The sequence below is a fragment of the Nannospalax galili genome, unplaced genomic scaffold, assembly GCF_000622305.1.
Source record: "Nannospalax galili isolate Female #2095 unplaced genomic scaffold, S.galili_v1.0 scaffold215, whole genome shotgun sequence".
Classification (NCBI taxonomy): Eukaryota; Metazoa; Chordata; class Mammalia; order Rodentia; family Spalacidae; genus Nannospalax; species Nannospalax galili.
In genome coordinates this window covers 3,595,755-3,619,656 of record NW_008338533.1, presented here as the reverse complement: position 1 = coordinate 3,619,656, position 23,902 = coordinate 3,595,755, and the positions used below count along the sequence as shown (strand labels likewise).

The following is a 23,902-nucleotide window of genomic DNA, read 5'->3' as shown; positions in this document are numbered from 1 at the left end:
GTCGTAGCTGCCATGTGGGTGCTGGGAATGGAACCTGGGTCCTCTGCAAGAACAGTCAGTGCTCTTAACTGCCGAGTCATCTCTCCAGCCCCCAGCCCAGAGTTTTTTAAAAGTCTTTTAAAAAAATTTTTTTTTTCTTTTATGTGTATGAGTGTTATGCTTGCATGTAGGTAAGTGCACCTGTGTTGTGCAATGCCCGCAGAGAACAGAAGAGACTTGTGGGATCCCCTGAAACTGAAGTTACAGACAGTTGTTAGCTGCCATGTGGGTGCTGGGATTTGAACCCGGGTCTTCTGCAAGAACAACCATTGTTCTTAACTGCTGAGCCATCTCTCTAGCCCCTAAAACACAGTCTTAATAAATAGCCTTGGCTGGTACTCCGACCAGGCTATTGTGGATCTTTAGATCCACCTGCCTCCACCACCTAAGCATTGAGATGTAAAGCTGTGCACCACCATACAACTCTCATTTTTTGGTTTGAGTTGATGATGTAATTCAGGGTGTAGATGAGGACATGTGAGAGGGAGATGCAGAATTGAAGTGTTGCAGTCTGGGGTGAAGGCTGCTTACTTCTGGAATGCTCATTTCGTTGGACAATGAGGGTGGAAATTAGTGGAAACATGGAAGACCTCAGTGGGAGAGTGGGCTTTTGGTTGCATGTAGGGAGTCATCTCCTGTACTGTATTATGACAGAAGCAGGGTTCGCAGAGGGGCTGGTCTGTATGGTCCAGTTAGAAATTGCCAAGCAGGTTTGTGTACTCAACCCTTTGGCTTAGGTAAAATGAACCTGCTAGAGAGTAAGGAAATCTTCCCAGATCCACGCAGTGTTCTAGTATCACTGCATGCCCCAGAGCAGCTCAACCCAAACTCCCAAGAAACACAAGTCTGTGGATTGAAATTTTAAGATCTTGTTGTCCACTGAAAAAAGAATGATGCCGTGGTTAGCTTCTGTGTACGTCGTGATGTGCGGAACATGACTGCTCGCAGTCAGAGAAGACCCTGAAGATGTTCTGGCCCAATTGAAAAATTTATTCAAGGCTGTTTTTGTCACACTGGGAGAAGAAGGCACTCCAGGTGAAGGCGTCTCAGAGCTGCTTTTCAGCAGCTCTTCGTGTCTCCCCAGGGCCAGACAGTTCCTTGTAGTAGAAATTTCAACTTTTTTTTAATAAAAGATTTATTTTTATTTTATGTGGAGGAGTGTTTTGCCTGGGTGTACATATGTGCATTTTGTGTGTGCCTAGTGCCTGCAGAAGCCAGAAAAGGGCATTGGATCCCCTGGAACTGGCGTTGCAGAACTAAAAGATAGTTCTTAGCCACCGTGTGGGTGCTGGGAACCAAACTCTGGGCCCTTGCAAGAGCAGCCAGTGCAGTGCACTTAACCACTGAGTCCTCTCACTAGTCCCTGTAGTAGATTTTTTTTTTTATCTTCACAATTATGTTTCCTTAAGTCTCCCCCAATTTTCTTTCCTTTCATTCCCCCCCCCTTTCTGTTCAGGAAAACAAAATTAAAGCCCCAATTTGATTCCATAATAAACATGTGCCAACAGCTATAATCTATTTAAATTTCATTATAAGCTTGGTATTTTAATCTTTAAAAGCCGTAAATGGCAGCCAGTGGATAAGCTTTAGTATATTTTTGTGAACTTACTGCTTAATAACTGGCTGGCATTATGGTGTTTTCCTTTATCTTTTCCTGTGTGTAGAGATGCATAAACTTATATAATGTTTGTAGTCCTAGTGCACACAGTCTGCGAGCCTCCACTAAAAATTTTAATGTGTATTTTCCATTTGATACAAAGTAATAAATACATTTACCTATGGGGGGCAAAAATTTACTAAGCAAGAAGTTTTGTTTATGTAGGGAAGGATCATTTAAACAGTCTCTTCAGTTGGTCCGTTATCCCTCTATTAAGAAAAAATAGAATATTGCCATTGGAAATTTCTAGAAAGAGATTTCAGCAATTAATGTTTGTCTTTCAATTGCTGGAAATTTGTTATCTCTGTCACTACTCAGACTAGTGCTGTAAGACCAGTGGATGGGTGTGGTGGTTCCAGAGAACAAAACGTGTAGTCACTTGTGAAGGAAGGAGCAGAAGTGAGGTGTGAAACTGGTGAGGTTGTCTGTCTTTAGTAATGGTCTCATCGGTGGCTGCAGGAGGAGCGCTGGGTTTTCTTGTGCGTAGGTAGATTTAGTTTTTAGTATCTGTTCAAGTTTTAGACTGAAAAGCAGCTTCTTTCCCTCAGGGATGGGATTATTAGAGGCAGGAAGCCCTCTAAGGCAGGCTCTTAAGAGAGTGGAGGACAGCTGATCTCATTTTTACTTGATGATTTTAATTGAAATCCAGCAAGCTTATTCCAGTCAGTACATTTCTTTTGATTATATATGTGTGTGTTTGAAGGAGATGTTATTTTCTCTTGTAGGAAACTCGAGAGCAGATCATTTAATGGGGTCTTGAGAGGAAGGCTGTGAAAAACAAGGGTCTGGTATTCAGGGAGCATGGGCCACGCCACTTAGGAGTGCTGCTGTCCTAAGTGGGTGTCCTGAGCTGGATCCCACATGCCTTTTTAAGAGCAGATCCCTCAGCTGTTAATAAGGTGCTGGTCTGCTTCACACTGTGGGTCTCAGTTAGTTTCATGTTTCTTTCTTAGACTTTGCTTATAAAATACCCAGGAAATACATCTTATCCTAGCCTTGTTTTGGGAGGAAAAAAAGGAAAATTTCTCTCCTTTCCCACTTCTTTAGTGCATCAGGATCAAGTTTAGAAAAATTGAGGCCAGAGCCCTTTACATATTCTTTACTTGTATGGCCAGAGGCCAGAGCTCTTGAGGTGAGTCTGTGCCACTCGTTGAAGCAAGCAGGGCTTGTTTAGAACATAGCTGCTAACTGTGTTTTTCTTCAATAGCTGTTCGGTTCGGTCGGATTCCTAAGCGAGAAAAACAGAGGATGCTAATTGAAATGCAGAGTGCAATGAAGACCATGATGAACAGCCAGTTCAGTGGCCATCTGCAGAACGACCCCTTAGCTGACCAGGAGCAGACGGCCTTACCAGCCCAGGAACAGCTGCGACCCAAGCCCCAGCTGGAGCAAGAAAGTATCAGAAGTCCTCCTCCATCTTTGGATTTTGCAAAGGAAGAAGTGATTGGCATGGTGACCAGAGCCCACAAGGATACCTTTCTGTATAATCAGGAGCAGAGGGAAAACTCAGCTGAGATCACACAGCCCCAGAGAGGAGAGCGGATTCCCAAGAATATGGAGCAGTATAATTTAAATCATGACCACTGTGGTAGTGGGCTTCACAGCCACTTTCCCTGTAGTGAGAGCCAGCAGCATCTCAGCGGACAGTACAAAGGGAGGAACATAGTGCATTATCCCAACGGGCATGCCCTTTGTATGGCCAGTGGACACAGTATGAACTTCTCCAATGCTTATACTCAAAGAGTGTGTGATAGAGTTCCGATAGATGGATGTTCTCAGAATGAGAACATGAATCGTTACCTGTGCAACACCGGAGGGCGGCTGCATCTGGTATAGTGAAACCAATTTTTGCTCGCCTTGTGTCAAGGAAAGCTTTGAAGGTTTTCTTTTGGGGGATATGCTGACTTGGAAAATGGGTCAGAGAGCCCAAGAGATTTCCTGAAGCAACTTTGTGTAGTGCCTTCAGTCAAATAATTTTAATGAGCAATGTTTGTTGAGTGTCCTAATTCCTAATGGAATTAAGATTTGTATAAACTGTGATTCATATAGAATTGACCGCTTAATTCTTGGAAATCTCTTTGGAAGCTTAAGCGTTAGGGTGGGTTACTATTGGGATTTTTCTCAAAAGGGTTGATCTTTTAGCTTCTTTAAGATCTGTTGAGAGAACTTTTACTGTTCTTTGTGGGGATGGGTCTTGCTGTGTTGCCCAGGCTAGCTTTGAGCTCCTGGGTTCAGGTGATCTTTGTGGGTGCCTGGGACTCGAAGGTGCATCACCATACCCAGCAGAGAGGTTTTACTAACTACTATGATGCAGAAAAGTCTTTGGAGATAGAATGTAGATGTTTTATGGTTTAGAATTTAGGAATAATTTAATAGCCTAATTTCTAAGACTTTATCTTGTGAGATAAGTTAGTATTATTCATATCATTCAAGTTTTCTTTTCATCAAATACAACATTCTACATGAAAATACAGTGTTTGTGTTCAGCCAGACTTCCATCAAAACAGCAGTACTGTGCCATTGCCAGTTAACCCATGAGGTCCTTTGGTAGTGCTTGTCGAGTTTTCTGCTGCCAGGTAATTAAGTCTTTTCGTTTTCAAAGTAGTTGACTTTACCTCAGTTTTCATGTTCATTTGGTTTTGCCTCTTGTGAGTAACTTGGTGGATCTGAAGGGATCTTATGCTTGGTTAGGGCAGGTGGTTTCCCTGTGTCACTTAAGTGCTTGGGTTCTGGTTTCTTGGCAGTCTCCACAGCTGAAGACTCACCCATTCTCAGATGCTTGTGGCTTAACAAGAATTTAAAGAGTAGTTTTACTAGTAGAGTGTAGGGAGCATGTTTCATATCTTTCTGTGTTCTTTGGATTCCGTCAGTCCGTGTTTAGAAGGTGTACGTGGTGTCCACAGTCAGTTTCCTGTTTGAGCAGGTGGAGGTCCGTGGTCACATTGTTAATAAAATAAAGGACAAGTGACCTCTTAAAAAAGTGAGGATCTGGCCATGGTGGCTCACGCCTTTAATCCCAGCACTTGGGAGGCAGAGGCAGGTAGATCTCTGTGAGTTCAAGGCCAGCCTGGTATACATGGTGAGTTCTAAGACAGCTGGGGCTGCAGGGGAGACCCTGTCTCAAAAAAAAAAAAAAAAAAAAAAAAAAAAAGAAAGATCTTATTACCACACTCAAAAAAAAAAAAAAAAAAAAAAAAAAAAAGTGAGGATCTTATTACCACCTTCCTCTAAGAACTTGCAGTGTAGTGGTTCAGTGAAGAGCACATTAGTTCTGAAATAGGAAGTAAATGCAGGTGTGGGTCCGAGGCTTGCAACCTCATTTGTGTGTGACTAAGTCACTAAGCCTTTCAGAATCTTTATTTCCTCATCTAAAAAAAGAGAAGAAAAAACATGATTTTAATCAGCCATCACTAATCAGGGTGAGAATTGGGGCTGAGAAATAGAAACGTGGATTGTGAAAACTTACAGCCTTGTTTATCACACGAAGTGGCAGCAGCGCTTCCGAGTAGACAAGTTTATGCAAGAGGCTTTTTAAATGCGTGCTTTCTATAGCGTGTTCCCTAGGCTGCCTCTTAGGACAGCCGTAGCTGTTTAAATTGGATTGCCACAGGACTTTCTAAATATAAAGGATATGTGGTTTTTATTTTAATTATTTTTAAAAATAGTTATTTTTATATGAGTGTATTGCCTGCATGTATGTGAGTGCACCCGTGTCGTGCAGTGCCATGGAGGTCAGAAGAGGGTGTTGGATCCCCTGGAACTGGAGTTAACAGATGGTTGTTAGCCACCATGTGGGTGCTGGGAACTGAATCTGGTTCCTTAAGGGTAGCCAGCGCTCTTAAACCACTGAGCCAACTCTTCAGCCCCGTATTTCTGATTGTGTGTATGTGCATCTGCTTGTGAGTGCAGATGTCTTTGGAGGCTCGAGGCATCCCTGGAACTGGAGAGGTCCCCCAGGTGCTGGAGTTACTGGCAGCTGTGAGCTACCCAAGATGGATGCTCGGAACTGAAGTTGGGTCCTGTGCAAGAACAGTACGAACTCTCAACTGCTGAGCCATCTCTCCAGCACTTAGGGAACTGTTAAACCCTACATTTAAAGTACTTTCCTGTCATTGGCTAGGACTCACACATTTTCTGTGCACACTGACAATATGTGGTTGTATTTATTGCTGGGAGGCTTCCTGTGTTGAGGTGGGCTACACCCAGAGGAAGGGCTAGGACAGGACTGGGCCTGTATTTGCAGTTTCTTTCTCGTTACGGTTCTCGTGATGGAGACGCCACTTTTGATTTCTTTGCCACCCTCACGATTTAAGAGTTTGTCTATTTCCTGTAAATTAGGTGTGTCCCATGAGCAAGTCTCCCTTTGTGGATCCTCAGAAGTCTGGACATGAAATCTGGGAAGAATTTTCAATGAGCTTCACACCAGCGGTTAAAGAAGTGGTAGAATTTGCCAAGCGCATTCCTGGGTTCCGAGATCTCTCTCAGCACGACCAGGTCAACCTTTTAAAGGCTGGCACTTTTGAGGTAGGCTTTCTTGACCCTGGGCATTGCTGCATGTTAAGAGGGTCTCATTTTCTTCCTTTCTAACTGAGCATCTATCGTTCAGAGTCTGAAACTACAACCAAGAATGAGATTGGCTCAGGACTAGATGCACGGGCTTTGTGCACCCACATGTGAGCTCGGCTTCTGCTGTGGCTTCCCCGTAGATGGGGTGGGTTTTGCATAGTGTTTGACGCTTACACTGGTGTTTACTGTGTTCAGTACAAAATACAAAAGGAGAATGGAATGTGGCTTTGTTTTCAGGAGGTGGTAGAATATTGGGGGACTTCACAGGACTTCTGTGTGCCACCTCAGATCACTGCCCTTTGTTTCGGGGTCCTTGGTGGCTTGTTCTTTTTCCTTGCTCTTTGTTTTTGAGGCAGGGTATTGTGTAGCCCAGACTCCTGATCTCCCATCTCTGCCTCCAAGTTGATGGGGTCACAGGTGTGCTCCGCCACAGCCCTTCCTGATGCTTTTCTACTCTAGTTTCTCTTGCAGATGCTTCCTGCTTGGACTTGGGCCCCTCCGGCTACCCTGTTGTGTGGGTGGGCAGGCCAGCTATAGTGGCTTCCTTGTGGTTACTCGGTGCTGTTACTTCCTGTCTGCCTCTGTTTCTCTGTTGCTGCTCAGGCATTTAGAACCTTAGGAGGTCATTTATGTGTAGCTCTGAAATTTGGGGTGTTGGTGAGAAGTAGACATCTGGTGGGCCAGATGCTTGAACCCTGAGCACTGAGAGAAGGGACCATGGCCTGCACTTTGACTCCCAGTGCATCATACAAAGTAAAACAGGCCCGTTGCTCCTGATGAAGCTGGCTTGTGTACACCCCGGTGCTGAGCGACCCCCTCTGCACTCTCCTTCCAGGTTTCCTTCCCTTCCCTTCCCCCTGTTTTACATCTGCTCCTGAAGCTTCTGCCTCTGCCTGTTCCTTGGAGTCCTAGGCCAGAGCAGAGAAGCACCCTGTTGATAACAAAGCAGCTATAGAATAGTCAGATAGTCACACAGGCTGGGCCTTTCAGTTCAAAGGACTACTTGAGACTTAACGTTTCAAGTCAGAAGGGAATCAGTGGTCTTGTTCAGTTCACTTGCTTTGGGAGCAGTAATTCCTGCCCAGAGAACTGAAGAGAGTTGTGTGACCAATACGTTCATAACACACCTGGGATTCCTACACAAGTCCTGAACTCCAGATTTATCTCTTTCCACCTTATGGTCTATGAAGACCTTGCTGTGCTCTGAGGTCAGCCCTGTTGTCGCAGGAGGTTGACCTCCGTTTTCATCCTCAGGCACCCATCTTTCCTTGGGAGCACTGCAGAGGAGAGGAGACGCATGGAGGGAGGGATTGTGCTCAAAGTCCAGTCATTGACTTGGCTTGCATAGCAGCGTCCTGCTCTGATGGCAGTCTTTAGGTGTAGTCTCTGGGTAGGGCTTGGCTGCTGTGTTTCCCTTGACTGCACTTGGTGTTTGGAGGGTTCCCAGTATTGCTCTGTTGGACTCTGACTTCCCTCAGGGCACAGATGCCCAAGATGTGCTTGGGAGCCTACAGCATTCCTTTGCTGCCATCGCCAGGCTCTGTTTTTAAACTTTTGTACATCTTTGATCATTTTAATTTTGTATTTGCATGTCCTAACCTTTGCTAATAGAATTTCAGAGTGTTTATATATTATCACTGCTGACTGGACTTTGTTTTGGTGTTGAAATATTAATTGCGTTTACGGACAATCTGCCTTAAGAAAGTAGTTCTAGATTAAAATGGACTCAGGTTTTCTTTTACAATTTCTTTCATGTGGAGGATGCTTTTTTTTTTTTTTTTTTTTTTTTGTCTTTTTGAGACAGGGTCTCCCTGTAGCTCCAGCTGCCTGGAATTCACTCTGTAGACCAGGCTGGCCTCGAACTCACAGAGGATCTGCCTTGCCTCTGCCTCCTGAGTGCTGGGATTAAAGGCGTGTGCCACCATGCCCAGCTTCTTAACTGACCTGAATAGAGTTGCATCTTAGTGTTCCCACTAAACTTTGCCAAATGCATCTGAGTCTTCCTGTCTTCCAGGTTCTAATGGTACGGTTTGCCTCATTATTTGATGCAAAGGAGCGGACTGTCACTTTTCTGAGTGGGAAGAAGTACAGTGTGGATGACCTGCACTCAATGGGAGCGGGGGACCTGCTCAGCTCCATGTTTGAGTTCAGCGAGAAACTGAATGCCCTCCAGCTCAGTGACGAGGAGATGAGCTTGTTCACAGCAGTCGTTCTGGTGTCGGCAGGTGAGCAAGCTGACTGTGAGTCTGGGCTCACCTTAGACTAGCGATCATAGTTACATCCTTCTGTGCCTCAGATTAAAGGAAGGGGTCACCCCAGGTGAACCTGGTGTGTAGTTGATACTTGAGTGAGTGATGGATTCTGGATCCTGACCCTGTTCATGAGTCTCAGTGATGTTCCCTGTTTCCCTGGCACCATGCATGGATGCTGCAGCAACTTCTCACCAAGGCATCTCATTCAGTAGCTGTTAAGGTGCAGGTTGCTTCTCTTAGTGGCCCCATTTTATTCATTAGATGTGAGTCAGTAAGTCTAGCCCTCAAGAGGATGAGTATACAGGGTATGCAGTGCATGACAGCATAACAGCAAATGGGAATGTGGTCTCTGCTGAAAACGTTTCTGTGCTTCATGACTTTATTTTGCCAGTTAGAAACAGTTGATGTTTGCATCAAGTTAACAAAGTTGAAACCTCTAAACTTCTGTGAACAAAATTCCAACCCACTGCAGAATTCTGATTTATCACCTGTGAGGTATATGTGGTATTAGTAGCTACAAAACTTCCCGTTGAGATTTTTATACTTTTAAACTTGGATTTACTCCATGTGTAAAACCCTGTTTGGTTTTGTTTGGTTTTTCATATTTTCATCCCGTATTTGGAATACAGGGCAGTTAGGTTTCAGACTTTTTTTTTTTTTTTTTTTGGTCTTTTTGAGACAGGGTCTCCCTGTAGCCCCAGCTGCCCTGGAACTCACTCTGTAGACCAGGCTGGCCTTGAACTCACAGAGATCCACCTCCCTCTGCCTCCTGAGTGCTGGGATCAAAGGGGTGCGCCACCACGCCCAGCTCAGATTTTGTTAAGTGAGTATACAGCTGATAAAGTACTGAATTCTGAGAATAAACGACTTCCAGTTCTTAGGGTAGAAGAGAGCAGATGCGAGATCATCTCCAAAGGCAAGGAGCACATGACTCAGTGAGCTACCGAGGGTTTGGTTTCAGCTCACTCAGGGCAGGCAGTGTGGCTCTGACCAACCATCGGTGATCTTCATCATAGCAAATCAGAATCTCCAGTTGTTCAAAGTAATTGTAGGTGCAAGAGAGACAGCAACTCCAGACTTGACTTAGTAACTGATCCTGGATGACTATGAAATGGCCCCGGTTCTTGAGGTGGCAAAGTCTTCAGAGTGACCATTGGAACAAGGAGACTTCTGTGCTCCCAGTTGTCACACAGAGCCGAGAGGCTGTTAGTCTACCAGACCACCTTGTGCCACTCCTCGAGAATCACCCGAACATGTATACAGCATGTCCACCGTGGTTCTGGCTGTGACCGTGTTGAGGTCATCTTTACCTGTGTTTTCTTGATGATGACACGAAATGCACTATAGAGCCAGGCCAGAGAATCTAGAGTATTAGCTGAAAGTGCCCCCTGCATAATCTGTATTCAAAATCTGTACATTTCTTGGCTTGGACCAGGCCTAGTTCTGGGTTTCCTGCAGCCCTAGCCAAAGACCATTCATAGCCCCAAATGCAGCCCCTGTCATACAGCATCTCCAGTGGCAAAGAAGGCCAGTTCAAATCTGCCTCGGGTTTTATTAGCTCCAGTTGGCAAAATAAACTCATCATATCCTGAACAAGATATTGTGGATCTACATTTAAATAAGCAGACAGGGAACTCATACCAGTTAGCCCGATGCAGGCCAAATCTCCCTGTGAGTGGCCTGCTCCACCCACTCCAGAGAAGCTGGCTAGCCCCTTGTGATCTTGTTGCCACACCCCCTGCTCCCTACCCATGACTGCACATTGCCATGGGTTTCCCCTGCCACTTAAGGCTGGGGTCGTGCCCGCCAAGGCCCCACAGCAGCAGTGGGAAGACCCGCCTGGCCACCTTCACCTGCAACCCTGCTTTAAGGTAGTGGTCAGTGAGCAAGATGCTTTATGCCCTCTCATTCTTCTTCATTCTTCCCATTAGATCGATCTGGAATTGAAAATGTCAACTCCGTGGAGGCATTGCAAGAAACACTCATTCGTGCACTAAGGACCTTAATAATGAAAAACCATCCAAACGAGGCCTCTATTTTTACAAAACTACTTCTAAAGTTGCCAGATCTTCGATCTTTAAACAATATGCACTCTGAGGAGCTCTTGGCCTTTAAAGTTCACCCTTAAGGCCTTTCTTTATTGGAACATGAACTGATACTAACTGTACATTTTACGCTTTGATGCTTATTTATATGTGTATACTCTTATGTGGAGATAGAAAAGACCCTTAAGAGAATGCCAGATCCTAGGCTGTCTCAGTAGTCAATCATCAGTAGCTGTTTGGATTGAGACCTCATCACCATGTTGGACATTGGCCCTGTCTCCCCAGTAGACCAACCAGCTGTGTCGCACTTAGACTGGAGAAGTTACACTGAGTTCTAATACACACTGAATGTTAGACTTTTTCATCTGCCAAAACCAAAAAAAAAAAACCAAAAAAAAACACCCATTTTGATCTCTCTGTGGTAGGGACCTCTGACGTACAGTCAGAGATCCAGGAGACCTTAGAAATTAACCCTTTGAGGGAGGAGTTCTGTTGAGTGGTGGAAATTTTGCTGTACCACAAGTCTGCCAGATGATGTGAGTGAGACTGGGAGCTGGAAATTCTCCGTGCTTGCATCTGGCTCTGCCACTGTCAAAGTGGGTGATCCTGGCAGTCACTGGGTTGTGGGAAAAGAGAATTGATGGTGTCTCCACTGTCCCCTCAACCCTCAGAGATACTAAACTATCCATAAAGCGTATTTACCTCTTGGAAGATAGGCACTATGTAAATAAGGTGAGGTTTTTATTATATTTACTCATAATAATCTTGTCTTATTTCTGAGCATTTCTGGGAAACCATTTCACAGTCCACGCCAGTCTGTTCAGGGTTCCTGCATGAGTGTGGGGCACCCTACTGTAAACACTTATTCCAGGTTTATAGACACCTCAAGTACATAGTATGTGTACATAGTGTGTATGTGAATATAATTATACATAAAATCTTGCTTCACAATATTTTAAACTGTGAAGAACTTTATCATATAATAAACTTAAAACAAGAGGTGTCAAAGGACCCAAATTAGGTGCATTTTACCTGCTGCTGCTGCTGCATAGCCATTGCTTTACAATGTTTAGACAGTAACATTTAAAATCACGTTCTATTTTTGTTGAAGCAACACTTAATGTAAAAGTGTGATGGGCAGTCAAGTCCAAACTTCAAAACAATGTGCATCTTGAGAGTACGTCTTTGGTCAAGGTACTGCTCATTCTGGTTCAGATTCCTATCTTGTGCCTGGAAAGGTGGTGCTGCCCCACATGTGCTGCAGCTCAATGATTAAGGGTCTGGATTCCTCTGGAGAATGAATTCATGTTTAGGGGAACTGCTTTAACTGTTGGCACGAGTGTGCGGAGTCCACTTTTCTTTCTTTCCCTAAACAACATTACAGGGATTTTTGTCAAATAGATTTAATCTACTATTTGGAAAATCTTTTGGTGTGTGTGACCTACAGGCTTAGAAATGGAATGGTCACACACTCATGCCCTAGTCTAAGATATGACCAGCCTCTGTGTATGGCAGCGGGAGAAATGGCCGAAGTTGGTGATTCCATGAGCACTCCTCCTTTCCCTTGAAAATAGCAGTTAATTGGATTTAAGTAAAATGTATAATGTTTGGATTATATGAAATTGTACACGTATTAGGAACCTGCTTTACTATTCTAAGCTTGTTACTTTCGTGACATGTAAGCAGAATGCCTTATTTTGTAATCTTGCTTATTATTAAGGTGTTACTTCAGTATCTGAATTTCTGTGGTGCAGTTAAGTAAGTCTGAAAAAGATAAACTCTCACTATAAAAGAGGAAAGGTGATGATGGTGTCCATAAACACAGGAGGAACCATAACTGCACTTACCTTTGTGGGTATGGCTTTTATGGGATATGCAGATTATGTGAATTTTTTTCTTTCTTTTTTTTTTTTTTTGGTTTTTTTGAGACAGGGTCTCCATGTAGCCCCAGCTGTCCTGGAACTCACTATGTAGACCAGGCTGGCCTTGAACTCACAGAGATCCTCCTGCCTCTGCCTCTGCCTCCCGAGTGCTGGGATTAAAGGCGTGTACCACCATGCCCAGCTATGAATTCTTTACATGATAGCATTATCTTTTTAATATATTTTTTCCTAGGATAAACAGATGTATAGTTTTCTTCTATGGGGGATAGAAACAGCCTTTTGAAGTAATACTGCAAACCTCAAAGATCATGTTGATTCATTTTTGCCTTTTGTATAAGTGTCTTTATAACATGTATCTTCAAAGCAATTAAGTCTAGGAGTATGTAGCCAGAACTATGTTAGTATTGCTTGTAACACTTTAGTTAGTTCAGTATCTACATGTATACATCCAAATATAGGTGTGTAGATTAGCATTTTGTCTCATAAAATTTTATTTGAATAAATTCTTCTGTGGGTATTGGGAAACAAAAACAGTAGTTCATATGCCACTTGCAGTATGCCTACATTAGAAAATAGCCCAGATGTGAGCATTCTTCTAATTCTAAAATTCAACCAGCAGCATAATACAATCACATTTTTTGGTTGAGTCATGGTTGCAAAGTTAATAAATGACACCAACCAGCTAGGGAACTTCGGTGGGACACTGTTGAATAATTAATAATGTACTGTATGAATTAAGTGATGCTTTAACTCTGATTTTATGTTTTAAGGTTAAATATGGGCATTATATCAGCAGACTTACAAGGGCATTATGTTAATGAGATGAATCTTTTTTTTTTTTTTTTTTTTTTCCTGTGCTTTTAGTGTGTCTTTTCATGATCTGAGAGAGGGTTCCAGCTTTCAGAGTGACGTAGCCGAGGGAAAGGAGAGACATCTCCGGCTGAAGTTTGTTCTTATGTGACGATCTAATTGCAGATTAAGGAACTAGAAGGGCATTCAGTGGACTATGTATAGCTTTCATGTCAACATGTTCAAGAAATAATCATTGTGACTGGTAAGGAATGACGTTTGTTCCTTGACCATCACACAGCAAGCTGCATCAGCTCAGACTTCCCTGTGCACGCAAGTAGACACTTTGCTCAGCTGTTCTTTTTCTTTTTGCAATATAAAGTTTGCTGGATGTACAAGAAGAGTTTATCACTTAGGAGGTAGAATTTTTTTAGGGGTTGTGGGGAGGGGCTCAGTCAGGAAATTGTTACCTGTAAACAAAGATGATCTTGATTGATCCAAAAACTAAAACTCTAAACTATGAACTAACATGGAAAAATAAATGGGCATTGTTTTAAAATGTGATAGAAATAGGTTAAGTTTATTTTCTATAAACTGCAGTTTATTAAAGATGGGTTAAAAACTTCATGTTCCTGAAAAATGATCTGTACATTGGGAGGGAAAGGTTAATAAATACAATTTCTGACCAACAGTGGAATCTGGTGTCTCCTCACCTTGATGTTTTTGTAAAGCCGTTTATATGCATAATTTAATTAATTAATTTTTGGTGTTTTTGAGACAGGGTCTCTCTCCTATAGCCCCAGCTGGCCTGGAACTTGCCATGTAGAACAGGCTGGCCCCAATCTCACAGAGATTTGCCTGCTTCCACCTCCCAAGTGTTGGGATTAAAGGCATGTGCCATCACGCCCAACATTATTTACTTAAAAAATTAATTTATGTGTATGTGTGTCTGTCTGTCTGTCCTCAGTAAAGCCCAGAAGAGGGCGTCGGAGCTCTTGGTGCTGGAGTTACAGGCTTTGTGAGCCACTGGTGGTGGGTGCTGAGATCTGAACTCTGGTTCTCATGATTGAGCAGCAAGTGCTCTTAAATCACTGAACCATCCCCCGCCCCTGTGGTTTTTTTTTTTTTTTTTTTAAGAGAGACAGTGTCTCATGTATTCTAAGCTGGCCTCAAACTGGTATATAACTGAGGCTGATCGTGACTTCCTAACCCGCTGAGTGCTGGGATTCCAAGTGTGCGCTACCATGCCTTGCTGTAAAACCATTTGTAACATTTGTAATTGAACTGATGTAAGCCCTCTTTTCCCTGAGCATGGTAGGATGGCAGGGTGCCCTGTGTAAATCTCTCGAGTTTACGTGGGAAAAGCATGGGAAGCCTTTGTAGATCGGTCTTTTTTTTTAAAATTTATTTTTATTTTATAGCCAGGTGTGATAGTGCACACCTTTAATCCCTGCACTTGGGAGGCACAGGCAGGTGGAGCTCTGAGTTAAAGGTCAGCCTGCTCTACATAGTTCCAGGACAGCTGGGGCTGCAGGGAGACCCTGACTCAGAAAGACCAAAAAAAAAAAAAACCACCAAAAACTCAAACGAAAAGATTATTTATTTACTTTTATGTGTGTTATGTGTGTTACCCTGCATGTGGGTAAGTGTGCCCTTGTCATACAGTGCCCAAAGATGACAGAAGGCAGCATCAAATCCCCTAGAACTGAAGTTACAGATGGTTGTTAACTGCCGTGTGGATGTTGGGATTTGAACCAAGGTCTTCTGCAAGAACAGCCAGTGCTCTTAATCGCTGAGCCATCTCTCCAGGCACCCCCCCACCCCTTTTTAAAGATGTGGTCTTGCTCTGTAGTCCAGGCTGACCTGGTACTCTCAAGGTCTTCTGTCTAAGCCTCCTAATTGCTGATTTTATAAGCAAGTGCCAGCACACCTGGCAGGGAACTGTTTTGAAAGAAAGATTTTACTGTTTCATTTATTTTTGCAAGTCTCTCCCCCATGTGTGCGCATGTGCGCACACACTGTTTTTTAAGGACAGGTCTTCCCATAACCACAATTGGCCTGGAACTCACTATTTAGACTGGACCAGGCTGGCCATCTCACAGAGCTCCCCTTGCCTCTCCTTCCCAAGTGCTGGGATTAAAGGTGTAGGCCACTGTACCCACCACTGTTATTTCTGCTGTGCCGACTGAGTCGTGGCTTGCTATGTCTGGTGGTCTTCTCAGAAAGGGGAGGTGAGAGGAAGCAGTGAGGAGCCTCAGTAAGTCCTTTTCCAGCAGTGGCCAGGCTGCTGTGCTGAGGCACTTCCTGAATGGTGGCCTTCACTGTGTTTCCAATGGAGGTAGCAGTGGCTGACAGGTGGCAGAAGGGGGCTCATTGGCATGCTGGGTTTATGAGGCTAGAGATATCTATGTCCTGCTCTCTCCTGACAGTTGTTGAGCCTTTTAAGGAATGGCTTAATGGGTTTCAAGTCTCAAGACTTTTCTCCTCTAATTAATCCCCCAGTTCTCTTTGGAAAGTGTATTTATGAGGGGGAAAAAAAACCTTGTTAACTTTCTCCTCACTTTGTGTGTTCAGGATGGCAATCAAATTTAGTGCATTACTGCACACATTTGCAAAGAACACAGCTCCAAATGTGTAATAGGAAACAAAATGGATGGAATTTCTACTGAATTTTGGGGCTCCTGTCTGAGTGAATTACAGCCGGTTCCTGAATCTAGTTTGAGTTTTCAAACTCATTTGGGCCTGTTCAAATCTGTTTTGTTTACGTAGTATTCAGTCTGTAGAAACAGCTATTATGTGTATTAGGCACATCAAAGTTGCTGTCACTGTGAGAATTGGCTGCTGGGGTGCGATTTGAAACACCAAGGTTCAGATGCACACTGGGAGGGTGTCAGAGCCTCGAGGGTGGTTCTCCAGGGAGCTCAGAGGCTGCGATCTCCTGCACATCCTACTGAACACTGCTGAACTGTGGGACCATGTGTAAAAGACTCATAGAGGTGAACCACAAAGGTGAACATGGTGTCTTTGAAGTTCTCCCTCTTTTCCTCCCAGAGCCTGCAGACTGATAAAAAGTCCCCAAGGTAAGGACTGGTTTTTCTCTCCTGCCTCAATTTTCCCTGAGCCCCGTCTTTAACCTCAGCAGTCTTTCCCGTTACTTTATTGCTTTGCTTGTAAATTTTTACCTGCTTTTCCCCAGAATAGCCATTTCATTTCCTGTTCGGATTCTGTAATTTGGGCAGTTTCCAAAGGGGAAAGCCCTTACTGTCAGTCTTGTCGTCTTGTTCCCGATAATGTTTCTCTCCTGCCTCAATTTTCCCTGAGCCCCGTCTTTAACCTCAGCAGTCTTTCCCGTTACTTTATTGCTTTGCTTGTAAATTTTTACCTGCTTTTCCCCAGAATAGCCATTTCATTTCCTGTTCGGATTCTGTAATTTGGGCAGTTTCCAAAGGGGAAAGCCCTTACTGTCAGTCTTGTCGTCTTGTTCCCGATAATGGGGCTATTCTTTGTTTTTTTTTTTTTATTCACTTTTATTTCATCTTTATTATTTATAAAGCATGATTTTCCAAACATTAAAAAATGAATGCCCCAAATATTCTTATTCCAGTACATCTGAGTTAATAGATAAGACTCTTTCCCTTGAATATTCACTTATCCCTGTCTCTCAAGAGTCCATGATGATAAAGTCATACCTATATAATAAATGCATTTAAAAACAAGATACTTTTCAAAGAAAAAATGCAATAATTGCCGGGCATGGTGGCACATGCCTGTAGTCCCAGCACTTGGGAGGTAGAGGCAGGCGGATCTCTGTGAGTTCAAAGCCAGCCTGGTCTATATAGTGAGTTCCAGGTCAGCTGGGGCTATAGGGAGACCCTGCTTCAAAAAGACCAAAAAAAAAAAAAAGCAATAATCATGATAATCTGTATACTTTGTCAAGGGCAGCAGAATGGAAGGCAGTATGAAAACAGTCTTCCAAGTCTATCCCTAACCAAACTCTCAGGAGCAGTAAGACCATTGAAAAGTACGTATTCTCAGATATTTGGACATTAGCTCCGAGAAAGAACAGTGGGGTGGGGAACAGGGACAGCGAGGGGAGGAGACTCAGGTGTGGGGGGGTCCGTAGTTTCATTCATGGGTGTCGGTTGCAGGAAACGGATTTCACTATGCTGCACCATGTAATGTGCTTCATCATTTCACCCCACTGTCAAACCTGTGCTGTCCACTCCCTATCTCCTGCTCCCTCCTCTTTGCTAATAGTCTACCTTCTACTTTCTTGTCCTCCCATCAAATGCTCCTTAGGAGAGAAAACACAGTATTTGTCTTTTCTGAATATGGCTCTATGGGTCCATCCATTTTCCTGTTCCAAAGAGCCAAGAGTTTGTTTCATTGGTAATAATCATTCTCACTGGGATGAGATGGAAGGAATCTCAGTTTGGGTTTGCATTTCCCTGACGATGCAGATGTTGAATAGTTTCTCATTTCTTCATTGGCCATAGGACATGACTTTTAAAAAAGAAGATTTATTTTTATTTTGTGCATATGAGTGCTTTGCCTGCATGTATGTAAGTGCACCAGATGTGAGTGATACCCATGAAGACAGGAAGAGGGCATTGGATTCCCTGGGTCTAGAGTTATGGATAGATGGTTGGCTGCCATGAGTGCTGGGAACTGAACTCCGGTCCTCTGGAAGAACAGCCAGTGTTGTTAACTGCTGAGCCATCTCTCCGGCCCCAACTTCTTCTCCTTTTCTAAAGACAGGGTCACACTATGTTGCTCTGGCTAGACCTTGCTGTGTAGGCCAGGCTGGCCTTGAACTCAGAGATCTACCTGTTTGTGCCTCCTGAGTGCTAGGATTAAAGGCATGCTTGGCATGGTTTTAGTTTTTATGATCAAATTAGCATTCCATTGTGGGCCAGGTATGGTGGCACATGCCTGATCCCAGCACTTGGGGTTTGGGTAGCAGAGGCAGGCAGATTTCTGTGAATTCAAGACCAGCCTGGTCTACATGATGAGACCCTGACTTAAGCCTGAAATATGCCCCTCCATTGTGTATATACTATATTGGATACCTAGGCTAATTCAGTAAGTTGGCTGTTGTGACTAGTACCACAATAAACATAGATGTGCAGGTGTCTTGCTTGTACCATTTTTGTGATTCCTTCAGGCGTATATTGAAGGTGTTTCTATTTTAAAAATGTTCTTGCCGGGCGTGGTGGTGCACACCTGTAGTCCCAGCACTTGGGAGGCAGAGGCAGGCAGATCTCTGTGAGTTCAAGGCCAGCCTGGTCTACATAGTTCCAGGACAGCTGGGACTACAGGAAGACCCTGTCTCAAAAAGACCAAAAAAAAATTTTTTTTTTGATTTTTATGTGTATGAGTGCTTTACATGTATGTAAATACATTCATGTCATGCATTGCCCATGAAGGCCAGAAGAGGGCATTAGATCCACTGAAACTGGACTTAAAGATGGTGGTTAGCTGCCATGTGGGTGTGTGGAACTGAACCTGGGTCTTCTGCGAGAGCAGCAAGTGCTCTTAACTGCTGAGCCACCTCTTCAGCCCTGGGACTTCTATTTTTAATCCTCCTTCCCTTTGCATCCTCACTAGAATTTGTTATTTTTTAAAAAATTCATTTTTTAGCTGGGCGTGGTGGTGCATGTCTTTAATCCCAGCACTCAGGAGGCAGAGGCAGGTGGATCTCTGTGAGTTCAAGGTCAGCCTGGTCTACATAGTTCCAGGACAGCTTGGGGCTACAAGGAGACCCTGTCTCAAAAAGACCAAAAGTATGTATGTATAAATGTATTGCCTTCATGTATGTAAATGCACCCATGTCATGCAGTGCCTGCAGAGGTCAGAAGAGGGAATCAGATCCTCTGAACCTGGAGTTATGGATGGTTGTTAGCCACCCTGTGGCACTGGGACTCAAACCCATGTCTTCTGTAAGAGCAACCAGTCCTCTTAACTGCTGAGCCATCTCTCTAGCCCCAACCTAGTATTTTGAAACAGGGTCTCTCACTGAACTTGGAGCTCACCAATTGGGCTGGACTGGCTGGCCAGTGAGCCTCAGGGATCTGCCTGCCATTGTCTTCCCAGAACTGGGGTTATAGGTGGGGCTACAACACTTTTGCTTCTTGTTTCTTTTTTCTTTTATTCCTTTTTTTTGGGTCACACCCAGTTGAATGTTGAGTTTTTGTGTGTGTGCAAAATGTACATCTTTAGACTTGCTTTGGTGATGGGCTTTTTTCGGGGAAGTCTAACATAGGACACTTGCTGGGTATGGTTTCACACGAATGTACAGTGCTTTTCTGATGCTTCTGTGTACCTTGTGTAAAGTGGGGCCACAGAAGAGATCTGACACTGAACTCACTCAGAAACTGTTTCTGCTTTTCCAAGAGCTCATGAAACAGGAAAAACTAGCTCTACTTGATTCAGAGGAGAGACTTCCAGGGCTTAGTATTTTTTTGAATTTTATTTGTATGTGTATGCATGTACTACCTGCATGTATGTAAGTGCACCCATGTTGTGCAATAGCCATGGAGGTCAGAAGAGGGTGTTAGATCCTCTAGAACTGGAGTTACAGACATTTGTTAGCTGCCATGTGGATACTGGGATTTGAACCCAGGTCTTCTGCAAGAACAGCCAGTGTTCTTAACCGCGGAGCCATCTCTCCAGCCCCTGGGCTTAGTATTTTCTAATACTTAAAGCATGCCATTAAGTTTTGTTCTTTTGGCAATGTTGTGGATTGAATTATATATATGTATGAAATTGTTTGAACAAATTTAATAAAAGAACACTTAGGTCTGGGCAGTTCATCTGTGGGTGACCAGTTGTGGTAGTCTTGGTGCAAAAGAGGCTTTTTTGATGAGTGGTGACTGGGATATTTGTAAATACCAGGTTACATATTTTGTACATAGTAAGAAATTACATTAGTCTAGGGATGTGACAGTTGGGGTTTTCTCTGAGATCTATGACCTCTCCAGCCATGTGTATTTGGTTATGTTACAATACCACATTTGAGTTTCCTGTCATTGAGTGGACTTTAAGTCTTAGGTAGCTGTTGATTGCCCCCAAGATAAAAGTGCCACTACTGCACCAATGTCGTATGCTGTGAGGGTCACTGATGTGGTTATTTGGTCTTGAAGCTGGTGTTGGGCCATCGATTGGTGTTTTCCCCTGGCACTTGCATAGTGCTCTCCAAAGCTATGAGAGCTGCCTTCAAAGAAAGTGGCTTCCAAGTCAGTTCTAGCTCCATTGCTCCAAATCCTGTGTCTGTCCTGTGAAGTATGTTCTGTCTTCAACAGTAGAGTCTAACCTTCAAGTTCTGTGAGGCAATCAAGGGCTGTGGCCATAGCCTATGTAATTTTGGGAGAGTCTTGGACCACCCTGGCCAACAACTCAAAGGAAGGTTCTCCTGTCTGACACAGTTTCTTGTTATGTAGCCTCTAGCTATACACATGGACTCATGTATGTGGAGATATTGTATGTGTAATTTTTCAGTAGGTTGTTGGACTAATAGGATTTCCTCTGGTTTTTTACACTGGGCATTATTTATCCCTCTCTTTTCCTGTCTAACCCTTCTACCATGGCTTCCCCATTTAAAGTGTCCCCATTTTCCCCATTTCTCCCTTGAGAATACCAGTCTTCTACACCTTCGTCTATGGAACATAGACCAGAGGTAAAGAGGACACTAATGAATCTCTCTCTCACTTCTCCATAATGAAGCTCCCTCATGCAAAAGAGGGCCAGGAACACAAAATGTCACAAATGGCCAAAGCATAGAGATTAAGAGTCTGCAGGATGCTGGTCCTTGGACAGGACTCCTGTATTAAACTTCACCCACCCAAGGCTCAGGGATCATTGCAGATGAGGGGGCAGAAAGATTGTAAGAGCCAGGGAGGAGGTGCATGACCACCATATGGAAATAGAGTCCTACAAGCTTTTGGGACCCTGCTCATATGAATCTACAGCAATGGTGTCAGCGTACACAAGTCCCATGCAAACTCAAGTGACAAAAACCCAGCATAGAACTGGGGAAATGGATAGCAGACACTAATCTTAGCTGAAGAAATATTGGCAACTGATTGCTTCTGGGTGAGGAGCTGATCATCCTAAAGGGAGGGACTCCAGATAAGCTGACTAGACCTTGGAGTGAGGAACGTCTGGGAGCACTAACTTGACACAATAGGCCTTAACACAAATGACAGAATGAATTCCAGTGGGGGTATGGGAGGGTGCCAGTGGGGAAGGGTATAAAGATGGTTAGGATTGATTGAGATGTTCTGTATGAAATACAAAAAATTCAATAAAAACAAATTTAAAAAGTAAAAACCAAACAGAACTAATTCCTTCGTGATTCCCTTTTGCCTTTAAGTAACAGTAATGGTAAATATTTAACAGCACTTTATACCACTGGTATCCTGCTAAACCTAACTAACTCTGGGCCAGTGAGATTGCTCAGTCTGTGGGAATGCTTGTTACTAAGTCTGGATGTGCTTGATCCCAAGGACTTCACATGGTAGAGAGCGTTGACTCCCTCAAGTTGTTCTCTGACCTCCATATGCCTATGGTGGCACACATGCGTGCACTAGCACGTACGCACACACACACACACACACACACACACACGAACTGTTAAAAAACATGTTTATATATATGAATATACATTTAAAGAACAGGTAATTGTCACGGAGGTCTCCCACTTCATTTGCTAGGGACTTTGGTGCTTTCCACTTCATAGGCAGAATTACAGGTTGCTATGGAAACTTGTCCAGTGCACCAAAGTTACCTGCCTTAAAGGCACAGAAATTGTATTATTTGGTCCCTGGGATTTTTTTCAAGAAAACAGCTGCGTAACTGTTCCGTGTGGTCGACATCTATATAGTTTACAAACCACCTCATACATGAGGTTTGATGAGTGACAAACCTCTATCACTTTGTGTTGATATGGTGGGATGTCAGAATTTGGGTGGGTTTCAAAGTAATAAAAGATTCTATTTTTCTTTCCTTTTAATTAGCATACATCATTTGTTGTGACATTTTCATAGATGCATCCTGTGTCTTGATCAGATTCCTCCTCCCCTCTCTAATCCCTCTGCTCTTCTGCCACAGAAGGTGGGTTCTTGAGACGTTTTCGACTTGAGGGATGCCAGAAGGGCCTTGGAGATGTGGGGCTCCCTCCAGGGCTAGCCAGTGAGTTGCTTTAGTAGGCTAAGTCCAGGGAAATGCCAAAGATTCTTTCTGGCAGCTGCCTAAATGGATTTTCCCGGCTTCAAGCTCTGCCCACAGCCACTGAAGCATCATCCTGTAAAGCTGATTATTACATTTTAAGAGTGAAGGGATTGCCGATTGGGCTAATACGCTGATTCAGGGTACCTTGAGCCTAGGGTAGCACACATGGGGGCATGAACATGAAGTCGCATGAAACAAGACCCCCTGTTGGGTCTGATTTTGATGCTAGCTGTAAGGGAGAAGGGACCTCCATTGCTAGTGTGTAGGAAGTGTTTTATCTTATTTGGAAGGTGGAATTGGCCACTGAAACCCTGACTGTCCACATTGGCATTGGGTGACTTCGTGGAGCAGTGAGGGTCATCTCTGAATGTCTCAGGTAGTCCTGTTAACGGATAGAGAGCAGTGGTGGGAGAGACCTGCTGCAGGGTGGGCAGTGGAGGGAGTCTGCAGGGGGGTGGGGGGTTACCTGCAGTGTAGGAGGTGGAGGGAGCCTGGGGGTCAACTGCCGGGTGGGCGGTGGAGCCTGGGGGTCACCTGCAGGGTGGGCAGTGGAGGGAGCCTGGGGGTCACCTGCAGGGTGGGTGATGGAGGGAGCCTGGGGGGTCACCTGCAGGGTGGGCAGTGGAGGGAGCCTGGGGGTCACCTGCATTGTAGGTGGTGGAGGGAGCCTGGGGGGGTCACCTGCAGTGTAGTAGGTGGAGGGAGACTGGGGGTCACCTGCATTGTAGGTGGTGGAGGGAGCCTGGGGGGGTCACCTGCATTGTAGGTGGTGGAGGGAGTCTGGGGGTCACCTGCAGTGTAGGAGGTGGAGGGAGCCTGGGTGTCACCTGCAGTGTAGGAGGTGGAAGGAGTCGGGGGGGGAGTCACCTGCAGGGTGGGCAGTGGAGGGAACCTGAGGGTCAACTGTAGGGTGGGTGGTGGAGGGAGCCTGGGGGTCACCTGGAGGGTGGGCAGTGGAGGGAACCTGGGGGGGGGTTACCTGCAGTGTAGGCAGTGGAGGGAGCTCATGACCTCGTGACTTCTGAGTGCATCCAGGCCTTAGTCACTGGGGACCCCCTTGTCGTGTAGCTCAGCATTCTCCTTCCAGGGACAGGGCTCCTTTTCTTCTTGTCTGAGGGGTGTCCCTGACAGATAAATGAGTGCTCAGGTGTCTGAGAACAGACCTGGTGTTCTATCTGGCTGAACCTAAGGGTGAGGTCACCCCACATTGGCATTAGAAGAGCTGCCCCAGGGATTTCCCCACACTGCCCTGGGGTGGGCCAGCCAGTGTGGGCAGGTCAAAGATTTCCCAGAGGAGCTCAAGCACAAAAGGGCTTTCATGCAGTTTGTGCCAGGGATGGGCAGCCAGTCAGCAATGGCCATCACTGGCTGTGACTTGTGTAGGACAGCCTCAGGACTGAGTTCAGCTCAGGGAAACAGCTAGCTGTGACATGGCTAGTGACA

At 44.5% G+C, this 23,902-nt stretch overlaps 1 protein-coding gene and 1 pseudogene across 4 annotated transcripts in view; one reads left to right on the top strand and one right to left on the bottom strand.

The window, feature by feature from the left end:
• The window catches only part of Nr1d2 (nuclear receptor subfamily 1 group D member 2), a 30,579-nt gene extending 16,651 nt beyond the window's left edge, over positions 1–13,928 (top strand). For 2 of the 4 annotated variants that reach the window (XM_017798152.2, XM_029563528.1), the window contains 4 exons: positions 2,904–3,526; positions 6,035–6,220; positions 8,277–8,487; positions 10,446–13,928. In XM_017798152.2, coding sequence (XP_017653641.1) covers positions 2,904–3,526; positions 6,035–6,220; positions 8,277–8,487; positions 10,446–10,642 — 1,217 coding nt within the window. In that variant the 3' untranslated portion in view covers positions 10,643–13,928. The remainder of the gene's footprint in view (positions 1–2,903; positions 3,527–6,034; positions 6,221–8,276; positions 8,488–10,445) is intronic. The other 2 variants (XR_001872444.2, XM_008833149.3) reach the window with 2 other exon arrangements.
• On the bottom strand, positions 9,256–10,432 carry LOC103734266 (annotated as a pseudogene).
• Positions 13,929–23,902: the final 9,974 nt, after the last annotated feature.